At 39.5% G+C, this 13,088-nt stretch overlaps 1 protein-coding gene across 1 annotated transcript; it reads left to right on the plus strand.

Annotated features, from left to right (window-relative positions):
• Positions 1 to 2,408: 2,408 nt before the first annotated feature.
• On the plus strand, positions 2,409 to 11,643 carry nubp1 (nucleotide binding protein 1 (MinD homolog, E. coli)). Its single transcript, XM_026326034.1, has 10 exons — positions 2,409 to 2,495; positions 2,979 to 3,083; positions 3,219 to 3,352; positions 4,180 to 4,248; positions 4,517 to 4,549; positions 4,641 to 4,731; positions 4,806 to 4,960; positions 6,513 to 6,623; positions 9,231 to 9,417; positions 10,769 to 11,643. Exons 1-10 carry the CDS (start codon positions 2,465 to 2,467, stop codon positions 10,819 to 10,821), a joined length of 969 nt encoding a protein of 322 aa, XP_026181819.1. The 5' UTR covers positions 2,409 to 2,464; the 3' UTR covers positions 10,822 to 11,643.
• Positions 11,644 to 13,088: the final 1,445 nt, after the last annotated feature.

A 13,088-nucleotide genomic window follows, 5' to 3' on the forward strand; every position in this document is an offset into this window, starting at 1 on the left:
TATATATATATATATATATATATATATATATATATATATAATATATATATACCACCTGTTGAACTCATCAAATTCACAAAAAATGTAATCATCAGCTTGTCATACCATCAACTAATTACAGTTGAATCATGAAATATGAACATAAGCTGCTATTTTCTTATGGAGAACATGTTTGACACTTTATTCCTAAAAGCCTCAGCTGTACTTTTAAATTAGCTAATCAGAGCACCCTAACACACTAACCTAAGATAATGAACTTGGCAATATTATACCTGCTTAACATCTTTATGATAGCAATGTCATAGCATTAGCATTTAGCTCCAACTACCACCACACCTGAATAAATCTTCACTAACATAACTATTTTAAGTCTTGTGTAGTAAAATATTTCAGTATATGCTATAGTAGTCTGCAACCAAGTTTCTCATTTAACTTTATGCCATAAAGCAAGTCAGGATATTTCCCTTTTGTGTGTGTTCTGTCAAAACTGATCTGCAAACTGTAGGATTTTCCTGTTTACACTAATCAGGTTTAGCACATTTCAGACAAACGCTTGTTCTAAACAAAAAGTTAGCTGCTCCATTTTTTCCTATATTCTACAAATAATATACATATATTTGTACTTATACACCAGCAGGAACCATAGGAGTTGAAGTACATTCCATAAATGGCTGAGTGAAAGTGTCCAATAGGTGATATACAGTGTGTTTTCTGTCTGTCTAGAGGATTAGCTGAACATTGTGCACTGGATAATGTCAGCTTTGAGTGTCTTCTCTCTGTCTCTGTTCAAAGAGCCAATTCAACCTTTTTAGCACTATTAAAGGATGTGGAGACGCAGGGGAGGAAGAGCAAAGACGAAAGAGGAAGGGTCTTATAGCCATTTCACAAATGACACTGGAGACTCAGTTGTACTGTTGTTTTTCCCTGCACACACTTTCATGCGTCCTCCCGGGATGAATTACACACCTAATGACTCCCTTTATTTGCTGTCTCTCTGTGCTGCACCACTTGCTTGCTCTATGTTTGTGACTGCTCCTCTCTCTCTCTCTTGGTGTCCAGGTTTATTTGTCTAGTGAAACGTTCTCCGAGCTGTCTCACTTTCATTTTCTGCATCAATGACATCTGCTCAGTGTCCATTTATAACAGTTTGATCAGGCCCATCATAGCCCAGACACATGTTATGGAAGTTTACTGCTGTAGTTTATTATCTGTGTTTCACACATAAATTGGTGCCAAGATAACAGTCTGGTTTATTGTGACCTGGCCAATAGTTGGTTAACTGTGTTGGTGAAAACAATAATGAGCAGTGAATAAAGGTTGTTAATGGTGTGTTTTGCTAGTTAGTGACGGATGGACCAACACAAAGCAAATATCACATTACACACTTTCAAAAGGACAAACTGTTGGGGGAGGGCAAGGCACATGCTCAAAGAAACACGCATAACCTACACATCACAAAGGCAATGTAATACACTGAGCTATGTTTGTGTAGAAATGTACACAGAACGGCATTGTTTGTGGATTAAGTGATGTTAAACTCACACGCATGATGTACGTAATGTGGCCAAACAGATCTCACACATGCACATACATGCACGCCTTCCACATCTCTTTGTGCTCTCATCGCAAAGTCTGACAAATGATCCTCTATCAGCCAATCACCTTATCCTGTAGTAACAGTGAGCCAGTAAAACAGCTTGTTCACAAAGTTTAAATGTGTTTGGTCACACAAAGACACAAAAATACATGCAACACACCTGCTGGATTCAGTTCAGCCCCCACAGTGAGAAAGTTTTAAAGAATCAAGTCAGCAGTTTTTATTTAAAGTTATATAGACGTATAATACACCCCATCTCCTCTCTCATTCCTTGTCTCATTCCTTTATTTATAGCGTCCATAACATAACTGACATAACTGAGCAACAGCACTTCCTAGTGGGCACATTCAGTCATTTAGCATTAGAAGTGAATTTTACTGCTGCTAAATCAGTTTAATAGCATGTAAGGTCAGTCATGATAATTGTGTTAGTCACATTACTGGGGAGTATTGAATGTTGAGTTAAAGCTAAAAACTGTCACTGCGACTATGAGGGCTCTTAGGGAAAAAAAAGGTATGAATTGATCGATTCTTATAAAACTCTACAGGCTGAACTCACTCATGTGTTTTTTAGTCTTTACAAATGTGCAGTACTGTGGGTTTACACGCTACTGTGTGAAGTTAATCTGATTTTTTTTTTTTTACCAATAAGAAAACTAATTTCCCTCAAACCAGTGAAATGAAAATTTCACTGCCCATATTGGCTGTTTCTAGGCATTCAAACTAGATAGATGTACCGGTGTGTAGACTATTATAGTCCGATACAGAGCAGGATAAAGTCTTAATGTAATTTCTGTCTGACGACCACTTTTAGGAGCAATACCGGAACCTTCGAAGGAGGAAGGTTTTAACGGAAGGACTCTGAAAGATGGCGGACGTACCTGTTAATGCACCCGAGCGTGAGTTTTGAAACTTTATCTTGTCATTTTGGTTTTTTGGTTATTTCCAAAACAAAATAGTTGGTTGTGAATTTGACGTTTAGTAAAATTATCTCTGATCGGCCGCCTGATATTTTGCTGAGTCATCGTGACACATTTCTGCTGTTATTTGTTTATAACGCGCCGCATTTAACTTTAATCGCGTTATTCTGCATTAAAAAACCCTCAGAAAATATTAGTGGTTCTATTCTTCATCAAACATAATGATTTCTCCTTTAGTTAACACGTTTATCTCTACACTAAAGCAGCAGGATGTCTGCACAGAGTGACGTGTTAATGTTTTTATTCCAGGTACAAATATTCAAGGTGTCTGCATTTATACACCCCCCCCCCAAAAAAAAAGTCATGTGGGGGCAGTCGGTCACTTGAGTTTGTCTTAAGCCCCCAGGACCAGGACCAAGCCCAGAACATGTCAACACACTGATGAATGTTTGGTCTTTGCAGACTGTCCAGGTACAACAAGTGAGCAAGCAGGGAAGTCTGCATCATGTCAGGGCTGCCCCAACCAGAAACTCTGCGCTTCTGGAGCCACCAAGGCCCCTGACCCTGGTGAGACTGTTCTCGTGAATTGTCTGATATGTCCACATTAGGACAGGACAGTTTTGATGCTTTGTCACATTGGTTCTTATGCTGCTGCTTCAAACATCAACCCACCTCCTTGTCTTCTTCTGTTTCTAATCTCAGCTATCGCAGAGATCGGACAGAAACTGTCAACAGTCAAACACAAGATCCTCGTGCTTTCTGGGAAAGGAGGAGTAGGGAAGAGCACCTTCAGCGCTCACCTGGCCCACGCCCTGGCAAGTGACAGCTCGAAGGAGGTGATGATTTCAGTTATGACCACGCATATCACCAAAGGCACAAACCGGTGGTTCAACAAACAGAGCAAGACTAATGATGCATTTGTCCTTCTGCGATCATGTGATCTGCTGTGTTTTTTAGTCTAAACAAAGAAATCATCTCATTTCCACAAGAGGTCGCTGTAGATCTAGTTTAACTGAGGTTCATTTTATAACCTTAAGGGCTAATGTGTATAACTCAAATGACATTATGTAATTTAAAGTTTATTAGCTTATGAAGGTAAAACACTACGGTGTCTCTAACTAATGTATGTTTACATATAGAAGATGCCACATCTGCTTAATGATAAGAAAAATATGTAACTAGACTATAGACTATAGGCGGCAGGCTGTATTGGTCCATTGGTATTTCTGAATGCTTTGTTTAACATCGAGTTATTTCCTTTGGAAAATTGCTAAACTCAAACCATTTTCTTAATTACCCCTTTTCCAAGCTAATGTGCAGTGTTGTTGTGTTACATTCCTTTGAGTCAAGTAAGCAAGATTGATCTTCATGATCATCATACTGCGTACTTAGGTGCTGTTCAGCTGTGGTTCCTGTTGTTTTTAACGCAGTGGAAACCAGTTTACTGTAAACCATAGACCTTGCTGCTCCTGACTCCTCCTCTTTTTAGTGTCCAATGTGTAGCTTTTAAGAAATGTCAAGAGGTCACCTTCTTTACCTTTAATGTTTGTTACAGGCATTTATACACGATTACAAAAGTGAGTGAACGTTTAGGATCAGTTCAGACTCACAGCACTGAAGACATAATTGGCTAGTTTTGCCCTCTTTTCCTCTCTGCCTTTAGGTTGCTCTTTTGGATGTGGATATCTGTGGCCCATCCATTCCTAGGATCATGGGCTTGGAGGGAGAACAGGTGAGCAGTAGGCTTTATGTTAATAGCAATGCACAAATATGGACTAAGATAAATTGTAAATAAGAATAATTGTTTATAATTTGATGCGACACATATAATAATAAGCCAATATCACTATTTCCATTTTAGTAGTCCACAGATATTTTACACCAAATGCACTATTGATCCTTTTTGTGCATATCTTGTTTATCGTCACAAAAAAAAAAAAAAAGAACAGACATTTCTGTGTTAAATTCACAGCAGTGTAAGAAGTTTGTCTTGTGTGCAGGTTCATCAGAGTGGCTCAGGCTGGTCTCCTGTGGTGAGTCGATTCAGAAAGAATGCTTTAGTTTTAATGTTTATTCTTTAAAAATGATCAGAAATGTTTAAGTGTCTGTGCATGTATGTTGCAGTATGTTGAAGACAACCTGGCAGTCATGTCTGTTGGCTTCCTGCTTAGCAGCCCTGATGATGCTGTGATCTGGAGGGGACCCAAGAAGAATGGTATGTGTGTGTAAAGTGTGTTTTACTTTCTCCAAATGTCATACGACTATAACCTGGTGTTTGTGTCTAATCAGGGATGATTAAGCAGTTTTTGAGGGATGTTGACTGGGGGGAGCTTGATTACCTCATCATAGACACGCCCCCTGGCACCTCTGATGAGCACTTGTCAGTTGTTCAGTATCTAAGCTCCACCCACGTTGATGGAGCTGTCATCATCACCACACCACAGGTACTCACACACACACACACACACTGAAAAAAATCAACTGTGGCCGTTATTGCAGTAATACTAATAGTGTGTACGGTAATCATGGTGGGAAATTTCACCCTTTTCATTCAGCCTGCTTTGACTACTTCGCTTGGTGATTTCCTACATTTCCCAGAATGACTTTCAACCACCTGTGGTTGTCTGTTTAGCTTGGGTTATTTTTATGTAACTCTTGAGAGTAATAATGATACTGACGCTAAAAACCATGTCCTTAACAGGCAGCAGAATGACAGATGGCTCTCTACTCAAAACGCTACAATGTTATGGTCCCACTGGATGTACATTTGCCTCACAAGCAGTAATGTATGTGCTACTCCACGTGGTAGATGGGTATATCTGCATTACTGTGACACAACAGTATTATTATATATTGTAACAATATATGAGATATTTCTCTTTATAGCTAAAACACAGTTGCAGTTAAGTAAAATTAGGTGGTTATGGTGTAATGTCTGTGATATTCCATAGAAAGAGTTCATGTCTAGAATTTGCACCAGAAAAAATTCAGCAATGAAAGACAAAGGAAACCACAAGAGAAGAAGAGATGAATAATCTTAGAAGACCATTATGCCTTTAAGTATTGTTTTAAATCAGTGGAGGGATCTGTTTTATCGCAACTGGAAAACCCCTCAGTCCCCAAACCCCAAACAGTTACCAGGCAAGCAGGGCTTTACCCAGGCATGTCATGGTAGCATCTATATGTTTAATAATGGCTGTAATAGCTACCATGGACTATCACTGTTGACAGTGTCAGCTAATTTAATTACATTTTGGCAGCCAACAGAGGATGCTATTTTATCAGAAACCCTATGCTTCAGTAACTACAGTGTGACTACAACAAGTATTGATTTGTCAGAAATACATAGTATATAAACACAAACATAGTACAGTCAGGCTTCAGTTTTTGACTGCACATTCTTTCAACCCTGTTTTACTCATCTAGTTTATTTGTATGACAAGAACACACACCTTAAGCACTGGTTGAGAGTGTGTCAACCACAGCAACAGACTGAAAAATATACCAACACAGGCACAATATAATCAATTGTGGATTTTTATTTATTTTTTAATTCTTTTTAAGTTTTTTTTATCTCGATTAATTGTTGGTCTTGATTCTAAATGGCCCCTGATACTGAAACAAAGCTGAGACATGTGAGGTCAGACAGCAGGAAAGTTACTTCCTCATTTCTTCAGCTCTCACTTAACCATAAGTAACCGCCGCTGTGGTGGGAATTATTGAAGCAAGGTCTGTTTGCTATCACGAGAGTTCTTTATCGAAATGAAGAGATGCTTTTCACACTCATATAATCTGTTCGTTTCATCAGTTCAACAAGGAAACACCGAAAGTGTCCAGGAAGGAAGGATAAGCAGTTTCAGCTAATTCTTTCTCTTTTGCTCTTTTCAGTTGTGTCTTTGTTGCCGCTTCATCTCCTCTGGTTTCTTGCTTACCCTTTTTCTGCCCGTTTTATCTTACTTTGCCTTTTTCCTTGTGTCTTTGTGTTTCTCTCTATAGGAGGTGTCGTTGCAGGATGTGCGGAAAGAGATCAGATTTTGTCAGAAGGTCACGCTACCGATCATCGGAGTAGTGGAGAATATGAGTGGCTTCGTCTGTCCGAAGTGCAAGGTTACTGACAGATGTTCATAAGTTGTGATGCAAACAAATCAGACACACATAAACAAATACAACCAAACACCATAAACATATAAAAATACATAAACTGGGATACAGGTTTGACTTGGATCATGTCTTTTTAAAGCTAAATAAATTAGCTGTCTACAGAGTAAAAATCAGCTGCACCTATCTTCTGTTGGGGTAAATCATACAGTCATGCTATACAGTGGGTACGGAAAGTATTCAGACCCCTTTAAATTTTTCACTCTTTGTGTCATTGCAGCCATTTGCCAAAATCAAAAAAGTTCATTTTATTTCTCATTAATGTACACTCAGCACCCCATCTTGACAGAAAAAAACAGAAATGTAGAAATTTTTGCAAATTTATTAAAAAAGAAAAACTGAAATATCACATGGTCATAAGTATTCAGACCCTGTGCTCAGTATTGAGTAGAAGCACCTTTTTGAGCTAGTACAGCCATGAGTCTTCTTGAGAATGATGCATCAAGTTTTTCACACCTGGATTTGGGGATCCTCTGCCATTCTTCCTTGTAGATCCTCTCCAGTTCTGTCAGGTTGGGTGGTGAACGTTGGTGGACAGCCATTTTCAGGTCTCTGCAGAGAAGCTCAATTGGGTTTAGGTCAGGGCTCTGGCTGGGCCAGTCAAGAACGGTCACAGAGTTGTTCCGAAGCCCCTCCTTTGTTATTTTAGCTGTGTGCTTAGGGTCATTGTCCTGTTGAAAGGTGAACCTTCGGCCCAGTCTGAGGTCCTGAGCACTCTGGAAGAGGTTTTCTTCCAGGATATCTCTGTACTTGGCCACATTCATCTTTCCTTCAGTTGCAACCAGTCGTCCTGTCCCTGCAGCTGAAAAACCCCCCCACAACATGATGCTCCCACCACCATGTTTCACTGTAGGGATTGTATTGGGCAGGTGATGAGCAGTGCCTGGTTTTCTCCACACATACCGCTTAGAATTAAAGCCAAAAAGTTCAATCTTGGTCTCATCAGACCAGAGAATCTTATTTCTCATAGTCTGGGAGTCCTTCATGTGTCTTTTGGCAAACTCTATGCAGGCTTTCATGTCTTGCACTGTGGAGAGGCTTCCGTCGGGCCACTCTGCCATAAAGCCCCGACTGGTGGAGGGCTGCAGTGATAGTTGACTTTGTGGAACTTTCTCCCATCTCCCTACTGCATCTCTGGAGCTCAGCCACAGTGATCTTTGGGTTCTTCTCTACCTCTCTCACCAAGGCTCTTCTCCCACGATTGCTCAGTTTGGCTGGACGGCCAGGTCTAGGAAGAGTTCTGGTCGTCCCAAACTTTTTCCATTTGAGGATTATGGAGGCCACTGTGCTCTTAGGAACCTTGAGTGCTGCAGAAATTCTTTTGTAACCTTGGCCAGATCTGTGCCTTGCCACAATTCTGTCTCTGAGCTCCTTGGGCAGTTCCTTCGACCTCATGATTCTCATTTGCTCTGACATGCACTGTGAGCTGTAAGGTCTTATATAGACAGGTGTGTGCCTTTCCTAATCAAGTCCAATCAGTTTAATTAAACACAGCTGGACTCCAATGAAGGAGCAGAACCATCTCAAGGAGGATCAGAAGAAATGGACAGCATGTGAGTTAAATATGAGTGTCACTGCAAAGGGTCTGAATACTTATGACCATGTGATATTTCAGTTTTTCTTTTTTAATAAATTTGCAAAAATTTCTACATTTCTGTTTTTTTCTGTCAAGATGGGGTGCTGAGTGTACATTAATGAGAAATAAAATGAACTTTTTTGATTTTGGCAAATGGCTGCAATGACACAAAGAGTGAAAAATTTAAAGGGGTCTGAATACTTTCCGTACCCACTGTATGTCTGGTCAGCTTTGGTAAAAGGCAGAAGACACATCAGACAGATGGAATAGTTTCAAAATGTGACGTGGTTTCATGTTTGGAAAAACCTACATGGCACAAATCTATCACTTCATCTGTCACAACAAAACAAGTTAGAATCTTTGCTCAGACTGTTTGCTAAGCAAGTGTTTCTCTTGCAGTCTTTCACCCACATGCAGCCAAATGTGTGTTTCTTCCTCTCAGTATTTTTTCCCCCTGAATTGCTAGTCTTATTGGTGGGCCTCTGCATCCCCCTCCTTCCAATGGAAAACTTTATATTATTATATGCTGGTGATTCACATTGGAAAAGTATTATTAAATTTAAAGCCATTGTAATGTGACTAGCTGACTATCTTACTAACAGTAATGTTACTGTTTTCACAGGGAAAACAAATATTCATTATAATTTTATTTGCTTCTGGTATTTCAAGCTGACACTAATGAAACTTAGTTTGAAGAGAAAACAGTTTGACAGAAATTAAAATACCAACTCTACAAAAGAAATTTCAAATTCTCTTCATCTGGAGGCATAAATCTATAACAATTTTGTGGCTTCACAGAGCTCAGACACTGTGATTATGTGATTACTGGCAAAGTTCATGGTAGAAAAACAGCATGTTGTCTTTTGACACATTTAAGAGTTTTCCTAAAGTCAACATGTATAGAGTAGCTCTGATCTTATGTAATTAAGGTTCTTTTAAAAACTGAAAATGCCTGTTTTTCTTTTTCATCTCCCTTGTAGAACACGTCACTGATCTTCCCTCCCACCAGTGGGGGTGCTGAGCAGATGTGTACAGATCTTAATCTACCTCTTTTAGGAAAGGTACCTCTAGATCCGAGGATAGCAAGAAGCTGCGATGAGGGCAAATCTTTCCTGAACGAAATACCCGACTCTCCTGCTGCTGAGGTCTACCAGAGAATTGTGCAGAGTAAGTGTTAAGGAATCTATACACAAATGTAATGGAAAAATTAGTTCCAATGAAAAATTATTGTTACTGATTATGATTGTTTCTTACTGTATTCTTGGTTTTTCAGGATTCACAGGTTTTTATTGAAAACTGAAAGTGACTTGTGTAGTCAAGTACGGTGATACTCAGAATTTGTGCTCTGCATTTAACCCATCCCAAAGTGCACACACACCTAGAGCAGTGGGCAGCCATTGCTGGGGGTTCGGTGCCTTGCTCAAGGGTCTCACCTCAATCGTGGTATTGAAGGCGGACAGAGCGCTGGCTATTCACTCCGCTCCTACGACAATTCCTGAGACTCAAACCCGCAACTTTTGGGTTACAAGTCCGACTCCCTATCCATCAGGCCACGACTGCGAGTTCACCAAGGAGCTCATGTGTTTTTTATGATTATATCTGATGTGTATGTTCTTCTTCACCTAGTATACACTAAGTGGCACAGGGTTCTCAAGGATGTTGGTGAGGAGTATCTGGGAGAAAGGTTCCTTAGGACACCAGATCAGGAACATCAGGGACAAGTATAACAGAGCTCGCCCAGGATGGAGGGTTAACTGTTGAATGAGAATATAGAGTTTTGGAATATAGCCTTTTTAGGGAATCACTTTGTAGAACAATACGGAAGTACTATGTGAATGATTATTTGCATTTACTTTGCATGTCTGTATAAGTAGCGGCCTCAGCGTAATAGGAGCTGAGCAACTGGGGAACAACTGGGGAAGACTCTGAGCTATTCTGGTTTGCTCCTTTCTTTCAAGAAAGACGATCTGTCTGCACTTTTCTTATTGCTCATCTAACAGTTTTTGCCACAACAACACACGCACCCTCACACAGATATAAGCAACCACCTCCAACGTCAATGTCGCCACCTCTTGCATTAGATTGTAGGTTTTATAAGATTCCTGGGTGAGGAAGTTATATGCACACACAGACGTTTTGGCTTCCATCGAAAATTGGTCATTGTTTTTGATGACTATAGGATTTGCTTGATGGCCCAGTTCCCGATTAAATGTCATGAAAGAAGAAGTGATTACTTTACAAATGGAAGCAAATGAATAAAGCGGAAGAAGAATGGTTTTATCCAATTTCGGCATCTACCTGCAGCAAGAGATTCAAGGTTCCAAGGGTTTTACTGTCATTTAAACCCTGTGCCTACAGCACACAATTGAGGAATCAAACGTGCGTCAAGTAAATGATTCCCTTGGCTTTTGCAGGCAGTGAATAAAAAGTAAATGTACACCCACATGGAGATCTTTCATAACAGTGTTCATCAGAATTACTATTTTCATCATCATCGCCTTATTCTCTCCTCCTCCAGGTATCCAGGACTATTGTTCCAACCACGTGACTGAGCAGCAGAGCAACACTTGACCACACTGATGGCCACGTTGGACCAGACACTGCGACAGAGCACACAATGTGTGGTGTAAATAACAAACTAGAACACACACACACACACAGAAATGTAAGCAATATTTTAGTTTTTATCTCAACTACTCAGTCTTATCATAACGTCATCACACTAATGTGGTGATCAGGCCAAATTAGTGTTTGTTGGTTGTTGGTGTTTCCAACATTTTCTATTCTATTCTATTGTTAAACAGCTAGGCACTGTAGTTTTTACTTACTGCGGATCAATACAGATTTTGAGCTTTATATAAGTTAATATGTACAGCAACAGAACAGTGTCTATCAACCAGGCGATATTTGTTAGTACGAACAAGTCAATGTTGGTTTTAAATCAGATAAAACAAGAAAGAGATCATCACCAAATCAGTCCTTATCCTAATTACATGAGGTGGGTTACGGTCACACACATACACCGTCAGTTCCTTTACAAGATGAAAAGAGATGAATATTCTTCCCTAAGTAATAGATCTTCTTTGGAGAAGTTATAATGTGTTAAATCAAGCACTGGTGATATCTGCCCATTTCCTACATGGACACTTAACTGGCCTGAACTGTGTTTGTGGACATGCTGGAGCTCTGGCCCTGGTTAAAGTGAATCAACATAAAGACGTCACCTTGAGTGACTCTGCTCTTTACAGGAAATATACCAGCAACAACAGAACATGTAAAGGTGAACTCCTTGGTTTGAGGGACTATTTTCTATTATTTGAATCGTGATTTGTTTTGAATACATATTTTGTGAAATGTTGTAACTAATGTATCAAATAAATTACCAAACATGAAGACTGCTCTTGTGTTTCAAATACATGGGCCAGACTTGGCCATCAAACAGGCCTGGGGGGTCTGGCTGTAGTTCCTAGAGCTTGCTGCTGATGAACACAATTCTTTGTGTGGACTTGTTTCGCTCAAGGGGAAATTAATGTTTGCACAATCACATTGTGGTAACTTTCTTTAGGAAACAGTAATGGAAATCATCAAAGTTGTATATTCAGACTTGGTTTACGGTCCCTGGGAATACACATTAAAGGGGAAGGAAAGAAGTGTAAAAATGTGTGTCCACAGATGACGCGTGTGTGGAGCAACACATTTGATAGAGTGGAATTATACCAGTTTGGTGAGACAGGTGAGCAACTAAATGTATCTAAAAATGCTTCCTCTGTGAATTGGCCTTCAGGGTTAGCTTTGTTTTGGTTTCTCAAGGGAGGAAACACAACTCTGTGTGTGTGTGTGTGTGTCATGTGTTCATTCTGGCCAGTTACAGCTTCATTGAGGTGTTTGAGGGTTTACACTTGGTTTTAGAGTTAAGGATAGAATTAAGTTTAGGGTTCTATAAGGTTCTATAGGTTTTGCCAGTCAAGGTTGTCACAATTATTGTATGCCAACTGGTTCTGTGTTCTTGTGAACTTACTGAGTTGTAGTTCCTTTAAGGTTCCCTAAAAAACACATGTGAAACTGCATTTACATCCTGCTAACAGACAAAACAACTGCAGTCGTAACCACACGCAGTTTTTCACACACACTAGGAGGGTCCATGTCATTCTGCACTTTTTATGATGGTGTTGGCTGGAGTCCATTGTATTACAACAATATGACTTCACATCTAAAGAACGACAAAATGTTACAGTGTCTGTTTGTTCAACAAATAGGAAACATGGATCTAAACCAGATGAAGTCTTTGAATGTAGGTTTTGATTTTGGAGAGGCAATGCCTCTTCAGGTATTTTTGTGGCGTAAACTGGGTTTGGGTTTGGCAGTGAGGCATGGATTGTTTGGCTAAACCAGTTCTGAAGCCGAAAGAAGATAACAGGCATTCATTGTTTTATAGTGACACAGGTTTGCACATTTGCATTCACACAGATACTGAAGGGCAAAACATACTGTAACACTTTTAGAAGTTTGTGATATGAAGTCCTGAGTGACACAAAATGAAGTACTGGATTTATTTAGGGAAATGAGCAAATGTATTTCCTTAATTTTTATATTTTGTTACACAAGAAAAAAAGTCCCTAAATCAGTGAATCAATGTCTCACCAAACCAGAGCTTATCAGAAAGTCTTACAAGTGAAATTTTGTGTAGAAGTTGCTCTAAAAAGTGAGTCAGTTACCATAATTGGGAGCAATTTAACAATTTTCTGTGGCTGTATGTGACATGTAACTTGAATATGGTGGTTTTCTTTGTTTGTGCTATAATCTTCTCATGAAAATAGATTTTTTTCTATACAACAGAA

The sequence above is a fragment of the Mastacembelus armatus genome, chromosome 8 (genome assembly GCF_900324485.2).
Source record: "Mastacembelus armatus chromosome 8, fMasArm1.2, whole genome shotgun sequence".
NCBI classification, from domain to species: Eukaryota; Metazoa; Chordata; class Actinopteri; order Synbranchiformes; family Mastacembelidae; genus Mastacembelus; species Mastacembelus armatus.

Coding starts and splice junctions, on each gene's coding strand:
- nubp1 (XM_026326034.1), top strand. CDS start 2,465: ATGGCGGACGTACCTGTTAATGCACCCGAGC. Junction 4,732..4,805: donor GAGGGGACCCAAGAAGAATG/GTATGTGTGTGT, acceptor GTGTCTAATCAG/GGATGATTAAGCAGTTTTTG. Junction 9,418..10,768: donor CTACCAGAGAATTGTGCAGA/GTAAGTGTTAAG, acceptor CTCCTCCTCCAG/GTATCCAGGACTATTGTTCC.